Here is a 23,098-nt window from a genome sequence, read left to right as displayed (position 1 = left end):
GAATTATATAAATTAGAAAACATATTAGTTTCTGATTTTTTTTCTGAATTTTAGAAGACCGAATGATTAAATATGTAACCATATTTTTATAAAGATGCAAATTTCATGTTTAGAAAACTACAGAAAATTAAAGTCTAATTATTATTAAAAATATAATATAACTCTAAGGATGTATTTGCATTCCAATGATGAATTTAAGGAGATGATGAAAGGAATATGAGGTTGTTTATTTTAAGGAATGGAGAGATAAAAATGAAAAAATTTGAAGGTAAAATTTATAAAAGTTTATGAATGATTTGATAAATATAATAGATATAAAATAATATTTTAATAGATAAAATTGTTAAACGACAGCTTTTTTCCTATGGAGTGTTGAATACAGCTTCACCCAGCCTTCAGCAATGACAGAGACTTCACAATACAGATTCTACAGATGCAGGAAATCTCTTTGGTCGAAAATCCATGCATTACTGCATTCACATTTACAAAGCAAAAAAAGTAAAATGCAGATTTCAAGAATGCAGGAAATCTCTTCAGTTGGCGAATCATTATACATGCATTACTGCATTCACAATTAAAATTTCACAGTTAGAAAGTAAATGAAGGTAAATTTGGATTAAAAAAAATGATAGGCATTTAAGTAAAAAAATACTTGCTAAGTTGGAATTAAATAAAAATGATGGACATTTACTTAAATGGGTATATGTTATGCTGTTTTTTCCTCATCATCACTTTATTCATACAAGGATTATAATATTTCATTCTCTTTCAAATTTATCCATGCAAATCATGTATAATTCATTCTCTTAAACAGTAAACTTCTAAAAGCAAATATAAAATAAGTCATATATATGATTAAGTAAAAATAGTAATATATGTAATGTTTATGGAGAATAATAACAAAATAAATACAATGTTAACTCTTATTCAATAAAATCATACTACCAATGTCAATATATAAGATAAATAAATTTGATTCTATGCATTCATAAACTAATGTATTATAAATATTTATAGTAAGTTGTCCTAGAATGGGAAAGTTAAACAAATAATTTTTTGAATATAGAACGTGAATATTTATTTTGATGTGTTTACATTTATTATTTTGTAAATGAAAAAAAAAGTATATTCTTGATACTAATTATAATCTATTATAATATATATATATATATATATATATATATATATAATTAGTTTTTTAAATAATTAAGTTTTATATTTCTTTTTTCATATATGGGGATAAAAGAATTATGTGCGATTAAAAAAATACGTTAGTTAGATATATAAGCATCATAAACCGTAACGTTTACTTATGAAAAAATCAATTTAGTGAATTTTGAATACAATGACTGAATTAAAATAATAAAAAATATACAAGAAGTAAACAAGTTAAATTTTGTAAAGATCTTTTTCAAAATGGATTTGTCACAGAGAAGGGGAGAAAGTTGAAATTAGAAATGTGGGAAATATTTTTCTTTTAATATTAATGAATAAAATATTGGTTTTGAAATTTCTTATAATTTTAAAATGAAATCTTATTTGTTAGAAGAATGAAAATAACTTAATAGGGTGGAATAGACGAGAGAAGTCAACCCATAACGTGTAATAAACACTAACTACTACTCGCGTTGCTTCAAAAAAGGACCCCACCATGTCTTCTGCGCTCTTGGCTTCACGTTTTTCACTCTTCCACTCATTACACTGTCCGAACCAACCAAACAAACAAACGGTTAAAGAAGAAAAAAAAAGGGAGACCAAAAACGCGTGGACGTCAAACGCTTTTCGCCACTACATTTCATAATTTTCCTCACATCCGCGTCTGTAACACTTTTCACATTTTGAAAACAGAGCCACAAAGAGAAGACGGAGTAAACGACGGTGTTTACAACCTTTAACTCTGTCATATCTCGACTCAAAGTCAATCCTCTTCTTCCTTTTTTTTTTCTCCAGTTCATCTCTGAGCGATTACCGTTTCCGGAACCGGAGAGGACGAGAGCATGGCCGTAGCTGATCCCAAGCCTCACTCCGAACCTAAGGTCTGGAACTTCTTCAAGCTTCCCTTTCGCCATTCCACCTCCGCCACCACTACGACGTCCTCTTCTGCTAACCTTCACCTCCATCACCACCATCACCACCACAACCCTAACAATCTTCCCCTCGAGGGCTCCACTTCCCACACCTCCAATTCCGTTTCCTCCGTCGCCAGATCGCTTCTCCCAACACGACGCCGTCTCAAGCTCGATCCCTCCAACAAGCTTTACTTGCCCTGTATAAATTCGTCTCCCCCTTATATGGTCGTTTTTCTTTATGTGGCTCTGCTTGCATGCAATAATTGCTTTCATCGTGATCTAATTTGGATATTTGGCTTTAATTTCTATTTACTGTTTTTAATTGCAATTTAGTAAAGGTGGTTTAACGCTTTAATTGGACTCTGCCATAAATGGAAGTCTTTGGTTTGGGCGAATATCATTGCCCCATACTCTCGGCGTTTATTTATTCTGTGTTGCATGTAGTTTTTAATGATGTACTTTCCTTTCTTGCTCGTTCATTTGTGGCTTGTTAGGTAACAGTGTTAGTAATCACAGTCCATTTCTTTCCGAAATTGAAAGCGGGCTGGAGATGAAATTTGGGGAAAGGCCTTGTTTGGATAATTTTTTACGTGGACATGTTAGAAGTTCATGAAATTAAGAATGTAAATGAATCGAGTTTCTTTCCTGAGAAATCGACTTGTGTATTTTTATTTTGGGACTTGAAAGTAGTAAAATGAGATAGCTTATGTAAAAAGAATTATGTACATAAATTGGTTTTAGGTTAGGGGTATAGATGGAAGTTCAATTCATTTTACTTGTTTATTCCCCTCTCGTAAGGACTTTTGGAAAAGTTTTTTCAAACATGACACGATAGTAACAAAGGTAATTATTCAATGTTGATAGTTGCTGGTTTTGATGGTGTTTGAGTATGCTTACCATCTTTTTTTAAGTGGATAGCGGTATTCTAGGGATAGAAACTATGTATCTATAGTTTATTGCTTAGGTAGAAAGTCAAAAGGTGAAAGAATGTCCAAGAAAAGGTTTGGCATTAGTTCCAGGGCTAGTTTTGTTGATTTCAGTGTTGAAGATACTTATGATAGAAAAGAAAGTGATCGTTTTTCCTAATTTCAATTTTTGTTCCTTTATAATTGTTAAGTCGTTTTCCTTCAAATTGCTTTGACAACAATAGGCTAGACTAGAGAAGTGTTCATCTTGAATTCACAAGTCTTGCAAACAAAATAGATGTGAGATGAATGCCAGAGATGAATTGCTTTCTGAAGTTTAATTACTTATTAGTTTTTCTGCTGCTCTGAGTCTTGCATTTTCACTGTATTAAGCATTTCATTTTTAATGGTAGTAACAATCTTAATTTCCATGCAATGGAAGTTATTAGGTGCTGCTACCGTGCTACCAAACATTTTCCTCTCTTGAAAAAGTTTCTTTTTGCATTTAGATGTCAAATATAACCATGCTAAAAATTTGCTAATCTTTGATACCAATCACAAATTACATGTAGTGGAAAGTATCAATGGTGTGAGAATCATAAAGTTTGAATGTAATTGGTCAAATTAAGGAGATACAGGAGAAAAAAAGTTTGAAATTCTCTTTGGTTCTCTTGGCTTCTCATGTGACTGCGCTTGTGGGTGCAGAAATATGGACACACAGAGTTCTCTTTGGTTTGGTGGCTTTCAATCTATTTTTTCATAACCTTTTTATTCCAATATTCAATTTGATTGGTTGATTTACTTATTGTTATAATACATAATTTGTTTCTTAGTTTCTTGCTATATTGTGCAGATGAGCCAGGCAAACAGGTTAGGAGTGCCATCAGGATTAAAAACACCAGTAAATCTCATGTAGCTTTCAAGGTATGGGGAAACATGTCCAGCTATTATTTGTTCCTGTTTTATAAATTAATTTTCTTCATTTGCAATATCTGAAATTTTGTTGTCTGAGGTACTTCCATGATGTCTTTGAACTCAACTATCAATTCCTGCTGTTACTAAGTTACAGTTTTGCAGGAGAATAAGTCATTAACTTATTGAGTTCACCTATTAATCTATTAGTAATAGAACTAGGCTATCTATTCTAACAAAAATTCTTTGTTTTCCATTTAAAATATGCATGTTCAGTTTCAAACAACTGCTCCCAAAAGCTGTTTCATGCGTCCTCCTGGAGCCATCCTTGCACCTGGTGAGAGTATCATAGCCACAGGTAAATAATATTTTATTTCTGTCTATATCAATTCTTAAAACAAAAGATCATCGTAAATACAAGGCCTGGTTATCTTACTATTTGTGTTTTGGTTATCTAGTGTTTAAGTTTGTAGAGCAACCAGAAAATAATGAAAAGCCTGAGAAAACTGGACTCAAATTTAAAATCATGAGCTTGAAGGTGAAAGGTTCAATTGATTACGTCCCTGAACTGGTTAGTTAATTTTGTTTTGGCTGAAAACTTACTATTGCCATGAATAAAGATAAAATGTTGGTGCTATTGATTTTAGTTTCATTACTATTGTTGTATGCAAAGTATCTATTTTACTGCAATAAATTGTTTGTTCTTTAGGCTTAGTTATATATAAATGGAGAAGGCAAGGTTGTCAAACTCTCAAGTTTACTCTTAAACTCTTGCGAGATTTCGATCCTAGGTAGATGAAATGAGTTAACTCACTATCAAACTCTTTTTGTGAGTTCACTCGGGTAAATTCTTTAAACTCATATCAACTCACATAATCTTTCGAGTCAAGAAGGAATTAACTTTGAAATCAATGTAATTTTCCCCCTTTAATGACCCTATGGGGACAATATTTTATTTGGACTCAGTATTTGAAGAAATTTGAAATGCTTTCACTTTAATAACTTCTTTTTTATGAATTTATATATGTAGATTCTCAAGTCTGGGTGTATGAGAGTTCCATGAGTTTATGTAGATTCTCAAGTTTAGCAACCTTGAAAAAGGATGTATATTCTCTGGTTTTTGTTAATTATTCTATGCATATAGATTTTGTCCTTTTAATCATTACAACTAAATGGCCTTTTAATAGATTCATGTGCATAGTATTATGAGCTCTGGAGGTTTTTTGTATTATGATTAATAATAAGAAGGCTCACCTTCTCATCCATGTTTGTCTGTCTCTCTCTCACACACACACGTCATCCAATTCTGCACAAACAAAATTTTAAGTTCTTCTGTTGTATATGCTCATTTCATTTCAGTCACTCTAGCTTCTCAAAATCTCTGCTTCATCTGAAGATATCTTCTATTCTGTTTGAACTTATTCATCTGTATCTAAAATAATATTGTTTTTTTGCTCCCTGGAATCAGTTTGATGAGCAGAAGGACCAAGTAGCAGTGGAGCAGATTCTGCGAGTTGTTTTTCTAGATCCAGAGCGTCCTTGTCCTGTGAGTACTGAATTTATTTTCTTCACTGTTAATTTTTGTATTTTGAGCCAATGTTAATACTAGTTACACATTTCCCGTTTTCTTCACTTGTTTCTTAGCATATCCATTGCTTTACTGTGGATGAGACATACAGTATCAACTATTGATGTTTGGTATTTATGAGATGTCTGCATATAATGTAATAACTGATTGCATGCTAACAAGGGTCGATTTTTTTCTTGTTAAGGCTTTGGAAAAACTGAACCGACAACTAGCTGATGCGGATGCTGCCCTTGAGGCACGTAAGAAACCTGTGGAAGATGCAGGTCCAAAAATTATCGGGGAAGGGCTCGTCATAGACGAATGGGTATGTTTACTTAGCTTTTGATTAGAAGTTTTCCTTCAGTTATGTTACTTTTGGTAAATGTTTCATCTGTTAATAACCTATCATAATGTTTTCAGAAAGAGAGGAGAGAAAGATACCTCGCAAAGCAGCAGGGTGAAGTGGTTGTAGATTCTGTATAGGGCGTTGGTCTGAATACCTATAGGAAATGATATTGCCGCCAAGGAAAATGTTATATTAAGAGGAACAATTATCAAAATTACAGCTTTTTTTAGAAAATTTTCAGGTGAATCGCAAGTGTACTTTGGTGAAAACTATGCGTGTGTGTGTGATCTGATCAATCTCTATGTAGATAAATGTCTTTTTGTTTTTAGGCTCTCTTTTTTCCGTGGGAATAATTTTGATGGATTGATGTGAAATAGTTCTGTTCAATTTCTCATGTGATCAATGATTTGCTCTTGGTCTGTTTTGCTACGATTTCATTCGGATGTAGATGTGGCTGAGATTCTCGACAACTGAAGATAGTAAGATATTGATCTTAGTATTTTCGTATTGACCATAAAGTAGGTAATAATGTTTCATCGTATCTATCTTATGTACTTCGTAGTTGGCAGTTTTTTCGTGTTTTTCTTTCAAAAATAAATTTTTTAAAATAAAAATTACCTTTTGAGTATGCCCCTTCCGTCTATTAAAAACATTAGTCCTTTGTACTGTTCTGGGCTTGACGTTTCGGGCTGACACATCTTGAGACATTGGTCAACTTCGTACATGAACCGTTATCGGCAGGCAGTTTCTTCCTACACCCCTATCATAGCTTCCGAAAATTTTTATCCGGACTGTGATGAGTGTCTTCCGGAAAAGGTTTTCTAGAATTGACTTAATGTGTTCCGGAAAGTAAAATCCGGGGTGTCAGAATAAATTTAATGGGAGTGGAGGAAGAAGTTGCTTACCGGCATTAGACGAAGCCCCCATGGATAAAGGGACTGTAATGGTTTGAATATTAATTATAATTTCTTGAGTTAGTTCGTACTTTATTCCTCAAATTTAAAATTGGTCCTTTTAGTTTTCATAATTTGAAAATTGTTTGAGCCTTCTACCTTAAGTATAGTCTAAAAAAGTTTGATTCTATGATTTTATGATAACTTAGTTCGATCTTACATTTTTATCATTAAATACCATATTGGGCGTTGATTTTCCTTGTGAAGTTTTCATGTTAATACCACAACTATTGCTCATCTTCATGTGTATTTATATGTTTGGAGGCACTTCAAGGATGATAGTTGGACCTTTTCTTAATGCCTTTTAGATTTGGATTGTCATCATAGATTGAAGTAATATTCCTACTATTATCAATGTGAGGGGAATTTGTTATGATATATAATGTCTTCTTCTTATTTGTTACAATATCTAATATATTCATTTTTGATACGATATTTAGTATTTTTATGTTTCTACTTCTTTTTCTTCCTCCTTCTCTTCCTATTCAAATTAAGTTGGTGACGAATTTTCAAAAATTCAATTACCATTGAATTTTAAAAAAACATTCGTATCGATAAATTTATCAATAAACTTTACCACGACATGATTACAACTAAAACTAAAACTTTGACATTCATTTTACTAACTGAAATATCCATTGATAATAAAAATTATGAATTTCCAATAAATTGTATTGATAAATTTTATCGACATATACATTACTTGTAAATATTTTCATTAGTAATTAAGATGTGCTGATATATTTTTTTTGTCAAGAAAATTTTGTCGTTAAGATGGTAATTTTTTGTAACTTTTTTATGATTATTCATCGAATCACTATATTGTAATATAATTTACCATATTAAGTTAAACATAGAAGTTTTTATTTTTTTATATTATTTTATAGTCATTCGATACATTTAAAAAATAATCAAATGTAAAATTAGTTTAAATCTTGAAATTATTTTGTCTGTATTTTAGTAATTTCAATGTAGAAAAAAAGTCAATACTAGTAATACTCATAAAAGACATACTTATCTTTTTCATTCATTCTCCTCTCTAATTATCAAATATTGGGAATCAGATAAACAAACTTAAAAGCGATATATATATATATATATATATATATATATATATATATATATATATATATATATATATATATATATATATATATATATATATATATATATATATATATATATATATATATTTCAAGCAAGTTGTGCATAAAATAAATTGAAACCCGTATATAAATAAATAATCAAAATAAAAACAGTTACTCTTTAACTGAACGTGTTATTTTTCTTCTTCTTTTTTCACTATACCTTTTATAAAATTATTTTATCATTAATCAAACAACTTTTTATGAAATTTAATCTCAATGTCTATTTATTTTTTTTAACTTGAATCAAATGTATAGTAATTTATTCTCATCACCTTCTAAACGAGCAATTAAAAAACTCCTCAAATAATTTATAGCAAAATATTTGAGTATATACATAATTTTAAATCACATATAATCTTATTAATATTTTAAATTATTTTAAAAATATTAATAATTAAAACTTTGAAAGTCAACTGTGTGATTTTACTTCTTAATTATAAGAAAAGTTGTGAAAAATATTACGGCCGTTACGTATTACTGAGTTCAAGAGGATGACTTTGGATGAACATTTTTTTTTTTCACTCTCATGCTTCTTCCTGCACCCCCGATGTTTTTCTGGAACAGCGGAATATAAAAAAAAATTTGAAACAAGGGTTTCCGAATACTTTTTTATCCGGAAATACATTTCGTAACATTCAATCCAAAATGTATAAAAAAAAAAGTAAATTTTGAAAGACTGTCTCGAAAAATATTTTTGAATCCAAAAACATTTTCCAGAATATTTAATCCAAAAAATATTAAAAAATAGAAAATTTAGAGATTTGTATTATAATTTTAATGGAGGGACTTTGGAAAATATACATTTTATGGATGCCGAAAGAAAAAAGTGGGTGCAGGAAGAAACATCCCTCACAAGGTGTCTTTTGTTCACCTTCACGGGAGTGTTAGAAAAGTAAAAAAGAAAAAAAAAAAGGTCCATATTATGATTTTAAGATTATGAATCAGGAACATGTTTCAGATGTTACTACAATCTTAAATACGTTCTTGGGTTTGAAAACAGATTTTGGATTGTTTTATTTTGAAATATATATCGGATTGGATGATAATACATTTTCAGTTTACATAATCTAGAATCATGTTTCAAATTGCATAAATTAGAACTTATTTATGTATTACATATTTTGAAAATATATTTTAGATTGTATAATTAGAAATGTATTTTTAGATTATGTATTTCAAAATCATATTTTAAATTATATAATCCATAACACGTTTCTGAATTGTGTAATTTATAATATATTTTCAAATTTAATAATATATTCAAATTTGAATAAATTTTTGAATTATACAATGCTGAATGATTCTAATTCATGAATGATTTGGAGTTTTTCCACAATTACGGAGGTGCAGGAAGAAAGTATGGGTTTTCTGGGTTGTACTTTTCATTCGGTTGAATGGGCTTCAATTTGAGTCAAATCCATTTAGCACGCCAGAGGTGTCGAAAAGTTAAAAGTGGGTTATGTACAGTAATTTTTTTTTGACATAATTTTTTAAGTTTAGCATATCTACAGTCTCATTTTTGCCAGTTTAGAAACAAAAGTTTTTTACTTTAAAAATCTCATTTTTATTATAATTATAATTTTATCATCGTAAAAATGTATTTTATCACATAAAAGTGTTTAAATGAACAAAATGTTGTCGTAATATTGCTGGTTAATTAACTTACTTAACATACAAATAATTTAAGGTAATAAACTAAAAGTAATCAATTACAAATTTTGAAGTTGGGTTTAAAAATGGAAACCAGATTTGAAAACTCTAATCTATTGTGTTATATTTTTTTATTTTCTTATTATTTTAAAATGTAATTTTATATCTGGGTTGAATTAAAATTACATTTGCTTATCATGATCTTATTTGAAATTAAAATTAAAATTATATTATATGAAATGTGTATGTATGACTTATCGTAGAATTTATTAACAAAGTATTTGTAATATACTTTAATGAGAAATTATTGGTACTAAAAAATATGCAATCATTTTTTTTTGTTATTTTTTACATGTATTTAAGTAATTTTATTAATGGAATTAGGTTGTGATGTAGATTTAAACAGTGGTTATAATTATTATTTTTTTCAAAACTTAGCTAGCATTTTGGCATCATAGAGGGAAACAAATTGAATATTGATTATTTATACAAGAAACATATTAGGTGTTAAGTTTAATTTCACACACACACTAATAGTTACAAAACACTTACCATCCTTTGCTCTATTACATATTATATTTGTTGATTAGTACAAATAGATAAAGTTAGGAAGTTTAATAATTAAATGAAAAATTTTAGACGAGATTTGATGTAATATCCCATTCATGTCAAATTATATCATGGAACTTAAGATATTTATTAACTTAATGTTAATAAATAAGTGCAATCGGTATAGTTAAAGAAGCATTGGTATAGTCAAAGAAGCATCTATGAAGATTACATGACCAAAATTGTTACATAATATAATATATAATGTTGAAAATTGAATAGTTTATTTCATTTTTCATCGATACGAGATAAATGGTTAATCATCACTTTCATACTGTCTTGAACGAAACCAATGTATTGAAAGGAAAATATTTAGTTCAACCATTATGAAATAATATTTATCTACGTATATCTTTAATAAAAGTGATTTTATCTATATTTTAAGATAATAGTAAGTCAACTTCTAAAATTACTTTGTTTAGAGACAGATTTTAAGTTTTATTTAATTTTACAAAACTAATTTGTAAGACTAAATTTATACTTATGTATTAGAAATTGATTCTATTTTTAGTTAATGTGAGATTTATAACACTCAAATGATATAATGATATAATGTTTTTCTAAAGTTATTATGAGAAATAGGTTTTAGGTTGTTTAGGAGATTTTTCGTAAAAGAACATTGTGTAGGGCAATATGCGGTGGCGAACATGTAGTCCCCATGCAACTAAAGTGGTGTGGGAGGGCCCTAAAAAAAGATGGCATATGATACCTACATTACATAATCTCTATTAATTCCATTGCATTAATAAATTCCCCCTTATCCAAAAACATATCCTTTCAAATACAAAACTTTAATGAAAAAGATGGAGAAAGTGTTGGAGTTTCACGCTTTTCTCCTTCTCTTAGGAGCAAAAACCGTGACTCAATTCACTCATACCTTTCCTTTTTGTTTTCCGAGATTTTGTTCCGAATAATGAGATCATATATGTTGCATCATTTCACGCTTGTCCACCCAAAGTTCTTACAATCTCATCATTCTTATTATATAAAAGTTTCAAACAACAAACAAAAAAGTCCCCAAAAAGCATGTGAAACCTTTATTCCTGTTGCTCCCACTCAAAATATATAGGTTGGAAGAAAGTAAGAGATATAAGAAAATTATTTCTCCTTTTGAACCAAAATGTGAAAAAAAAAATGTCTAAGTTTTTTAATAGTTTGTAATTAATCACGAAAAAATATATATTTTTTGAATAATTTAAAGTAATATTATTAATCATAGAATTGTTAATAACAATAAATAAAATAACTCAACTTTATGGTCCTTGTCATTAGATTAGGAAAAAAAAAAGTGACCTAAGAATTTTCAAACGGGTAATCATTTAAACACCAAACTTTTTTGTTGTTGTCTTAGATGGTGTTATTAGAGTAGAGAAAATTTGGGAAAAGGTGATGGTTTTCTTTTAATTTCAAGATGAATGTATGGTACACTTTTTTTTAAGTGGCAGTTCCAATATTGCGTACTTTCTTATACATAGTTGATTACTGAATCAGCATTCAATAATTTGATTGAATTGATCATTAATTAATTAATTAATTGTGCTGAAACTTGGATCATATGCGAATAAAGTATCTAAATTAGTCTATGATGTTAATTGTGTATTATTTGTAAGTTTTTTAGTAAAGGCTTGTGCAAATGAATACTTAAATAATATTAATCTATATTTACATATAAATTATTACGTGTCAAATAAATATATAAAAAATTGCTACTTTAAATTTCAAAGTACATAGACCGGTTGACTGTTGCGTTATTTGTGCTCAGAAAATCCGATTTTAAAAAGTAAAAAATAAAATAAAATAATTCAAAATAAAACCGTAAGACTTTTTTGTCTTCAAATTGTAGGAATGAGCTTATAAACCATATCCATCAAGATTACTTAATTAATTGGAAAATGGTTTACTGATTACCCATTTTGACTACTTTTTTACTCTCTTATGTCGAAAATGGTTTTTGTCTTTTTTTTTTTTTTTTTTACTTTCAACAAATAGACTGACACGTGATTGAAGGAGTTAATGAAATTAACCTACCGTTAACTTTCTTGCTCATCTATCATTACTTTCCTTGCCGTCAAAGTGAAAAAAGAATCCAAAAGTTGTTTTTCAAAAAAACTTCGCAAACCCTCACATATCACTGTGCCTTACAGACCAAAAGCAGTTTTCTTCTCCATCGTGCCTGCGAAGTCCACCGTCCCCTTCGAAGTCCACCACCCCGAATTCAGTTAAGGTATTAGTTGCATCTGAAGAATATTTATTCAGTTCATGTTTCAATTTCCTCTCATATTTTTTCGTGTTTCATTTCTAGATATGTTATATTTACTTATGTAATTTTATCTATGTTTGTAATTAACCAAAAATGAACAAATTTTTTTCTTTGAAACCTTAATTTGACAGCTTTGGCTGTTGTAACGGTGTATATAACTTTTTTGGAACTGAGACCAATTTTTCATTTGTTGTCATCCAATTATATGGGACATATCATGTAGTATTTTTTTTTTGTTTTTTTTACTACATGGGTGATCCTCGAGATCGATGCTTTTGTGTAAGGAGCTAAAGAGCTAAACTAAACCCTTTTGCTTTTTTCATAGTTTTGACGTTTTTCCATTTGACTCTCTTAATTGCTATATTCATAAAGGATTATGAGCCCCCAAGTTTGTACTCTTGGGATGCTGTTGCAGTACATAATATTTGTTATTGTTTGGTGGATTTGTTTTCCTTTGCCTAACATTAGCATATGTACTGATACAAACTGGTTCAAACATTAATTTGCAAATCATTTTCCTTTTTAAAAATCATCACAAGATAAAGCCAGTTGTCTCTAAAGAATACATTTGTGAACGAGCCGTTGTAATCCTTTATTGATTTCATGGAATTCAATAAACTTTGTTTGTGATTTATGAATTGTTATAATATTGCTTGGATAGACGGTTGAATAATTAAATTTGAAGTATGTTGCTTGGACTAAGTATTTTTCCGATTAAGTTCCTTCAATGAGTTCACTAGTATTCAATATATTGATAACAATTGCATTGATGTAAGTTTCACTTATGAATTTGTGGTCACTTCAATTATGTTTTCAGGTGAGAATTATGAGTGAAGTTAGTGAAGGAAGCGATTTTAGTGGTGATCGGAAGGTATGCCATTTTTTAATTCATTTTGTTTTGAATGTGTCTTTGATTCAAATTGCTATAACTAGTTTTTTTTGTTTGTTGATCCAGATTTGTTTTAGGCATTCATGCCGAACCAAATTTATTGGTAGTTTGAATAAGAAATTAACAAATAATCAAAAGTCATTTATTGAGGCAACACCATTTGCATGGTTGGTTGAGTTGAAAGAGTCTGTGAAGATATTTAGGAATCTATTGAGTCTGTTAATTAGTCGGTGGGTTGAAAGGCTGGGGGGTTTGACATGGGTACAAAATTTGTTGCTTTTAGCTTATTAGACGTATGTCTTGGTTTTAGTTTGAGGGTAGTTGGTCAGAACATTGATTTAATCCGATAATGGTTAGATAGTCATTGCAAGAAGTTATTTGGACCTAACAAAGTTGTTGATGTTGAAATAGTATATGATTACCTATTAAAACATAGTAAACATCTAGAATTTAATGATTTTTGTAAGCTTTATCTTTTGTTAGGAATTTCTGAGTTTTTGTTGGCCAATCGTAGTGGCTGAGTCTTTTTTATTTTGTTCGACATTGTTCATGACATTTGTAGTATTGGAAATATAATTGGGGTGGTGTGTTGTATGAGTATTTGGTCGGAAGCATTTGTGAAGCTAAAATGTTGATAAGGGACAAACCAGGTTCAAAAAACTTCCATGTAATGGGATATGTTTACTTGTTACAAGTATCGTATCTTTAATTTAGTTGATTTTCCATTTCATGAGATAAAAGTAAGTGGTGAAGAGTTTTGACTGATTTTCCTTTAAAATGTTCTAGTTATGGTCGTTCAACCATTTTCTCATGTCCAACTGAAAGGAACAGCGTCCAACCACCAAGTTCCCCAGAATCTTGTATTGGATGGAAGTGAAAGTAGGGGACTATGTAATTAAAAGGAGTATTCATAGAAACATGGTAGGCGGTTTGACATGATTGATATTAAGTTTTTCTTAATTATGTGATTAGTACTTGTTGAGAGTTTTTCTGAATTCTTGCAGGTTGTTTTAGATTTTGTTGCCTCTGTTGAAGAGTTGAGCAATTACCTTTGTGAAAGAAGCTTTTGAGGAATTTGGACGTGGAAGTAAGGGTGGCAGAAAGGATGACCTAATGGAAGCTGTTGAACGACAAGAACAAATGCTGAGTGAAATGCAAAAAGAACTTTATGAGTTGAAAGCAAATATGAGTGACAGGAAGAAGCAAGGCCATGATGAGATTGAAGATAATTATTATGAGTGGGATGAATCTAGTGTTGCTGACAAAGGTGAAGAAAAATTTAGTTACATTGTTGAACATAATATTGGTCACAACTATTGAAATTATTAATTACCTGTATAACTGCAACACAACCGGCTGTTAAGGCTACTTGAATTTTGGGTTTTCTGGTAGAACCTTATGTCCATGATTCATACCACCAATCAAAAAGGTATGAACATAATCAACCCAATTAAAGTCACCAAGGTTGTCCATATTGTCTAAGATTTTGAAAGGCATATTGTTCACAGTCCTAGATGTCCTAGGAAAATAAAAGACAGAAAAATAGAATAACAAGTACAACCTACAAACACTCTGTACATCATCATCATCATCATCACTACTAACATAGTTCTTAATCTTGTTACTTATATCTCAGACTGAAATAGGTTTGTTCTCAAAAAGTGAACCTACTAACCCACTAATTTCACTATCAAATGGAACAGATTTAGCAACCATACTAAGACCTAAGCATATACAAACATCATATATTGATAAGCGAACTAAGTGTTGGCCAACACGAATGAATTCCCCATCTACAACCTACTGATTCAAAACTTCCCTAACCAAAGGGAAATTTATTTCCAACACCTTGTCCAGAGACAAAAACCATCTAAATGGTGTTTCTTCAATCTGCTTACGGTGGGTCGTTTTGAATACATTGTTTACTTCAACAATGTATTTTGTATCACAACAATGCACGATCCTCATCTATAATACATGACAGTACAATTTAGTTGAACAATTAGTAAAAAAAAATCATTTAAATGGTCCTAAGGAGTGAAAATTGACCTGGGCATCCCTCTCCATCTTGGTCTTCTTACCCTTATTCCATGAATGCGGAAAAGATTTCACTTCCCTTTTCCCTGCCATATAACTAATTGAACTATTAAACATTTGTAATAACCTAAGACCAAAATAAATAAGTAAGCACGAAAAAAATGTTACATAATATTTTTAATTATCAATAATATGCATACTATTGAATTTATTCAAGTAAATTAATGGGATAAAAAAACTTATAATCTAAAGTGGAAACCCAGAAACATTATAATCTAAAGTAGAAAGAAAACTTCTTCTAAGTCAACCAAGAGTGGAAAGTACAAAAACATTATAATTTAAAGTAACCAAGTAATAAAGCAAGAAAGAATAAACATTTAATGATCATCCAATACATAGGTCTTATCTTAATAAACTTTTCTCTAAGTTTTGCGTATAAGTTAAATCAATTTATGCAGATAAGCTCTCAAAAAAGATGGACTACAGTATACTTATACAACACTAACAATTGAGATTTTGTATAAAAGTTTAAATTAGATTATCTTCTTTATAAAAGGTACTGCATTATGAATGACTAAATTAGATTAAGTGGAAGGTATTGCATTATGAATAAATAAATAAATAATAGTTTTAAAGTAGTTCTATTTGGGAGTATTAAAATCAATATTTTGTTTTTTGTTTTAAAACTACATATATCAAGTTATGGCTTACATATGGATTTCAATTCTCTGATGATTCATGAATTGGTATAATTTCCTATCACTAAGAATGCTCTAAGGCTTAGAATCATAGAAAATGAGTAGATTACTTGCTAGTCATAACTGCTACTATTTGTTCTATTACAGTTTCGTCAACTGCATCAATTATGGAGGAGCAACATCAATTGAAGGTATTGGGATAAGGATGCTAAGCCCAACAGTTTTAGAAAGGACTAAGAGAAACTTCGACCAAATAGAGCCAACATGTATGCTCACCTTTACTCTTAATTGTCTTTATTTTACATTATATGCAATAGTTCCTCAATTATTTTGAACAATTAAAAGGAGGGATAACTTAAGTAAAATACTTGTGAAGACAAATGCACCGGTCAAAATTACTAGAAATCATCCACTCAATATTACAATTTAATAACATACTACCAATAAATAACTAGATTCAACATAACTATTATCATGCAAATCTTAAAAGAGTAAGTAAATAGTGAACTAAAACTACCTAAGCAAGTATAAAAAGGTATAAGGACTCTAAAAATCTATTTCTAAAAATTGAACCTTAAAAAAAAATTTCACTACCTTGACTTCTACCAATTTTGTCATTTCCATCAAACGTAATACACATGATTTTTTCAAAAAATTCATTTCTGTAATGTTGCTAAGAACTATACTTGATCACTATGACTATCTTTTTGGAAGCAGATTACTATTTGTGATAAAATCCACCATTATTAAAGATAAATTTTTCAATGCCACACCAAAACGATACAACTACGACCACCAAAATCTGAAGTTCAAAAAAATCAACATAGTAAATACTCACCGCTTTTTGCTTCATTAAACCACAACGTCAATGCTTGGGGAAAACAAAAAATTTTACCTTTAACCAAACGAAAGAAAACCTTGCAAACAAAGAACACTGTGATGACGTCTAAGAAGACTTTGAACGAAAAACAAGGGATGAAGAGACCAAATGTTGTGCCTATCACTGCATGTTCAAAACCCCCTTTCACTGGATTTCATCGGGATCACTTACCATTCACAGAATGGAACAAAGAAGGTACCTTTCGATGTTTCGGGGTGGTGGATTTTCGAAGGAGACTACCGGCACAATGGACTTCGCACGCATGGTGGACTTCGAAGGGGACAATGGACTTCGTATAGAATTGTCAAAACGAGTCAAGCCCGACGGGCCAGCCCGTTGGCCCACAAAAAAAAAGCGGGCCGGGTTAGAAAACAGAACTCGTCAACCCGTACCAACCCGACCTGTCTAGCCCATTAGACCCGCAGACCTTCTAAGTTAAAAAAAAGTGCACATGCAACATGTGGTTCAAACTGAGAAAGAACACCCTCTGTTAAAATGCAAAAAATGTTATAGATATTTATTTACGCCAATTAAATTTAGGAACACGTTTCATTTGGAGTTATATATGTACACACCTACAACATTTAGTTCAAGTATAAGTTTTTTAGTATTTTATCTACACTAACCAATAATCATAAGAAAAGTTTTGCTTTGTTTTTCTTTTTGCAGGTGTGAATCTTCTTAAGTTTTACATATTTATTAAATGATTGTAATATTTTTCCTACACTAAATATTGGGTAGAACTACTTTCAAGTTTTTTTTTTTTTTTTTTTGCGGTAAACATTTCCATATGTAAAAGCATGTAGGTCTATCTTTATTACTATCTCAGATTTTGTCATTACATTAATTAAAACCAACATTGTTAACACAAATAGTTGATGAAAAAAAAATGATTTGATAAAAATTAAGACAAAGATTTTTAGACCTCCAATTTTTTTTTTTTAAAAAAAAGCCAAAGCTGGTCTGCGAGCCAAGTTTGATAAACGAACCCATTTTTCATTTACGGGTCAACCCGGCCCAGCCCGTTTATGATGGGCCAAAAACGGATAGAGTCAAAAACGAGCCGGGCTGGCCCGTTTTGACACCCCTAACTTCGTAGGCATGGTGGACTTCGCAGTGATGGTGGACTTCGCAGGCACAGTGGATAAGAGAACTACTTTTGGTCTGCGAGGCACGGTGATATGCGAGGGTCTGCGAAGTTTTTAAAAAAAATAACTTTTGGATTCTTTTTTCACTTTGACGGCAAGGAAGTCAATGGTAGGTGACGGCAAGAAAGTAAACGGTAGGTTAATTTCATTAACCCCTTCAATCACGTGCCAGTCCATTTGTTGAAAGTAAAAAGAAGGTTAAAATACCTTTTTGGTCCCAATTTTCGTCAAGTTTTGTCAAATAAGTCCTAATTTTGGTTTTGCGTTCAAATAGGTCCCAATTTTCATCAATTTTGTTCAATTAAATTCTTTTTTGCTAACACTGTTTAAATCATTAATGACCATGAACAGTGACTACCACGTGTCACTTCGTAATTATTTTGGATTTTTTTAAAAAGGTATTTTAACCTAAAAAAAATAAATACTATTTTCCACGTAAAAGAGTAAAAAAGTAGTTAAAATGGATGGTCAGTAAACCATTTTCTTAATTAATTAAGGTGTGATTAAGATTAAAGCAGCTGTCAAAGATTTGAGAAAATTATAAAAGGGAAAATTGCACAATATTTTTTTTTTTTCATAACTCGAAAAAAGAAATCATGATATAAAGATTGTGAAGACTCAAATGAGATGCGGACACGTTTTTCTTAAATATTGTTAACATTAAATCTTCTAATATAAAACTTAACATACATTAAATAAATATGCAGGTCTCTTAAATATTATGAAATTTTTAAGTAATATAAAAATACTTTACAAAAATCCTTGTCATTTAAAAAATTATATAAAAAAAGAAATCACTACACACTAATCTTGATATAGGATGATAAAAGAGTTGTAATGAAGTCTCGAATTCGTGGTTTCACAGATTTGGATTTCTATTTTTGTATTTTTTGAAATGAAATTTTTATTAAAGATTTAGATTTAATGCCTTTACTATATATATATATATATATATATATATATATATATATATATATATATATATATATATATATATTATGTATATATATTATGTGTTTAATTGATGAGTTGGAAAAAAAGAGAGAAAAATAATCATCACATTCACCAAAATTAAATGAAAGAATAAGTAAAAAATAAAAATAAACTATAAGATATTTAAAAATAAAAAACAAAATTAAAAATATTTAAATTTATATGATACCTAAAACTTAAATAAACTGTAAATCTTTAACTTTTTTTTACTCATTTTTTTTTTCAGTTTTGGTGGATTAGTTTATTAGCTTACTAAGATTACAAATGATGACTTGTTCACCATTAATTGTCAAGCCAAACTAAGATAAAGTAGTCTAATCTCAGTTTCATCCTTATTTTATATGACTCCACACTTTTTGTTCGTACTTATTTTTCTTCTTATATGATGTGAATGAAAAAATAATGTCCTGTTTGAAAATGAAGAAGATATTAAGTCATTATTTACTTATCTAACTCTTATTCTATGGATTTTCAAGTTAAAGTAGATGTTATCATACTTAATGCCAGGTTTAATTATTCGGGTAGTTAAAGTTTGGTTAGAAAATTTTATGTTGGTCTCAATTTTGTTTTTTGTTTTTTTTCCATTTGTATATTTTTTTAAAGATTGACTCAATTATGTCATTTAAAAAAATAAAATACTAATAGAATGACATGCCATAACTCAATTCGTAGTATTTTTTTTTTAATTTTCTTTACGATTTTTATTTTTGTTTTTAACCTATAAGGTATCGTGGTGTGACATGTGACACTATCAGTGCCACATGACACGATAGTGTTGCATGTTTTAATGAATGTCAAATGTCATTGTTCTATAAGCATGATCAATGAAAATACAATACTATATTTCAATAATAAAATTATATAATCATCACTCATACTATATGTTAAAATTAAAGTAGACATAAGAAAGACAAATATCAATGTCTATGAAAATTAAATTACGTCTCAATAATTTTCATTACTTGAAATATATAGATTGATGTAAGAAGGACTTTATTCATAATGAATGCTTATACCGATATCTTTCATCTGCGATTAATCCACAAAGGAATTCAAAATGTAACTTTGATAAACATATGTTATAATAGAAATAAAACTTAAAATAAGAGGAAGGTGTATACCCTTTTTGTATTGCAAATGTTGTAAGTTTGATATTTTTAAAGATTTTCGGAGATTTATTTGTAGACAATATTTTTAGTTGTTGTACTCACATTTCCATCTTTGACAAAAAATTGGATTTTCAATCCTTTCTTTGTATTTACTTTATAAACAACAATATAAAATTGTTCATGTGTGAATACTAGATCTGCAAGGTAAAGTCCAACTCTTTTAAGGGATTATCCCGGATTCTTATTGATTATCATTACAAAACAAAGTGATATTAAGAATTGTCTTCTTTGAAATTTAGAATGCAATCCAAAATCAAAATACTTGTTACTTGATTAATGTAAAGCATAATAAAACTAGGTTTTATTGTTTTAATTCATTTGTTTTATATATAGCTTATGGAATAATGTTAATAATTCATGTGTTAGTTGCTTCAACCGAAAGAAGTAGTTTTTCAAAACAATAGATAATAAAAACTTATTTTAAGATTGTATTGTTTAAAGGAAGATTAAACGAATTAGTCCTATTATCTATTGAGAATGAAATGTTAAATGAAATTAATTTGATAATTTAATAAATAATTTTAAATATAAAAAAAAAGCTCGAAAAATAAATTTTAATAAAATGCTTCATTTTTTATATTTGCTTTAGGTCTTCCAAATATTTGAGCCGCCCTCATAACTGTAAGACCCACTTTAATTTTGTCCTAAAATTTAAGGGCCTCTCTTAGTCAGTTGGGCCTAAGACTGACCCATAGGGCATCCCAAAACCCCTAACCCTCTCATGTTCTGCCCACTTTGCAAAATCAGCCATCTTACTCTTCTTTTCCCCTCAAACAATGCTCTGCTAGGGCTCGAAGCTCATTCAGATTCAAGTCAACTTAACCTTATTCTCTGCTCCACCTCTTGAGTATGCTCTTGAAGCTGTTGGGTTGGTTGCCGTAGGTGCCTGTGCTTTCCACTAGCATCTGTCCAGGTGAGGGAAGCTATGATTTTTCATGCTTTTATAAATAATGTGTCTTTTTTTGTTTCTGTTGGGTGCTCTTGATAATTTGATGTGCTTTTGATGGTGTGAAAATAATCGATGTATTATTTCTGGATGGATTTTTGGCTTTGCATGCGTGAGAGCAGGTGAGGTCTGCTATGCTCGCCTAAGCGAGCTGTTTCTCGCCCAAACAGGAAGCTCTCGCCTAAGCGAGGAGCTCTCGCCTAAGCGAGAATGGCAGTAACTTGCCCATTTTAGTTTCGAGTGCTCGCCTGAGCGAAGGCCTATCGCTTGAGCGAGATGGGCTAGCTTGAGCGAGAACTCGAAGTACTCTATGTTTTCAATCTCGCTTAAGCGAAAGTTTTTCGCTTGAGCGAGAGACCCTGTTGCCTGAGCGAGATTGACAGTTGTTAAATGCTTGTATGCTCCCATGATTGATTTGTTTACTCTTTTAAAGCATGAAATATGATGCCAATGTTTTATACAACGTGCTTGTGTTTTCTTAAATTTTTGTTGTTTGGGATTTTGTGTTTTTACATGTTGAAACCATTAAAAAGCTGTCAGTTTAGCTTAAGCGAGGGATTTTAGCTTAAGCGAGATCAGTCTCACTTAAGCGAGAATTTCTAGCTTAAGCGAGATCAGTCTAGCTTAAGCGAGACCAGTCTAGCTTAAGCGAGAATTGCTGCAGAATTTTAATTCCTTACTTTAACTTGAACTTGTGGATTGATTCAATTACTTTTAAAAGCATGAATTGGGCGAATGGGTATGAGTAGAATGGTTTATGGTCTGTGATTGATAAGTTTAACATGACCTTGGCATGTGACTTGTATGAGATGGTTGGTAATCAAAGTGGCATGGTGTCGGTATGAATTACACTTCTATATTCATGAATTGGGAAGGATGATTTGGAATGGATTCAACATGGAACATGTACGAGGATGGATTATAAAGGTTGGCATGAGATTTATAAGCATGATAAACATTACTGTTTGTTTGAATATGTATAGTATGTGGTCAGTACGTAATTCCTTGGAATCTCTAGGTGAGATTTTAGGGTCGTGCTTCAGTGGTCGGGACGTAATTCCATGACCCCTGTTAGTGGGTGTCCATGGTGGTGCCCCATCTATATAATTTGGTAAGGATTCAAGGTAAGGATTGCATCCTGAGACTCTAAGGAGTCAGTTAGTCTCACTTAGAGCGAACTAACTTTTGTGGTGAGAGTAGCAGGAGGCCTGAAACTCATTAAGGGCTAACCTTGTGTGTGGGGGATTGATTCATTATAACACTTGTAACACATGGTTCGGGGGTGAGCAGCTCGGGGGTGAGCAGAGGTATCCACCACAAGTGCAAGCATCCGCTGAATCTGACCAGGTTATATGTATCCGGATGAGTCGAGTCGAGTCTTAGTGTATTGATTGGAAAGTCATAACCTGCTTGGATGATGTATGCATATTGGACTGTGAAAGTATATATGATTGCATGATAAAATCTTTTTGGCTCTAGCTTACCCTTACTTTTGATTGCCTTGTATGTTGTTCTTCTACCTTTGCGATGATCATCAATTTATTGATGGGAGCAGATGCGAGAGGCACTCGAGGTCAACAGGGAAGAGATGATTCCGCTGCATAGTCTACCTGGGCTGAACTTCATGTTTTATTTGGGCTTTTCTTTAGGGCTAAGGAATGTGTATTGTTTTACCCCTAAGGCTTTATTTCGAATATCGGCTATCTCTTACTCCTTTTGGGTTGTAGGCTTTGTAGTGAGCTTTAGTATTTCCTTCTAAGTACCTTGGATAACTGTAAGGAGTGACTTTATACTCCGCAACTACTCTTTATATTATCCGGTGTAAGATTTCATTTAATGATTTTATTATTTAAATGGGATGTTACAATAACATGTTATTATTAATGTGATGATTTTTAATATATTTTTGTAAAATTTTA

The 23,098-nt window shown here is 30.6% G+C and overlaps 1 protein-coding gene across 1 annotated transcript; it reads left to right on the top strand.

Annotated features, from left to right (window-relative positions):
* Positions 1 to 1,804: 1,804 nt before the first annotated feature.
* Positions 1,805 to 6,231, top strand: LOC114178740 (vesicle-associated protein 4-2-like). The gene is made up of 7 exons (XM_028064801.1): positions 1,805 to 2,268; positions 3,828 to 3,898; positions 4,163 to 4,244; positions 4,345 to 4,457; positions 5,355 to 5,432; positions 5,659 to 5,778; positions 5,874 to 6,231. Exons 1-7 carry the CDS (start codon positions 1,998 to 2,000, stop codon positions 5,934 to 5,936), a joined length of 798 nt encoding a protein of 265 aa, XP_027920602.1. The 5' UTR covers positions 1,805 to 1,997; the 3' UTR covers positions 5,937 to 6,231.
* The last annotated feature ends 16,867 nt before the right edge of the window (positions 6,232 to 23,098 follow it).

Source organism: Vigna unguiculata, chromosome 3 (genome assembly GCF_004118075.2).
Source record: "Vigna unguiculata cultivar IT97K-499-35 chromosome 3, ASM411807v1, whole genome shotgun sequence".
NCBI lineage: Eukaryota > Viridiplantae > Streptophyta > Magnoliopsida > Fabales > Fabaceae > Vigna > Vigna unguiculata.
The sequence above is the reverse complement of the archived record's forward strand: the minus strand, read 5'-3'. Positions and strand labels throughout refer to the sequence as shown.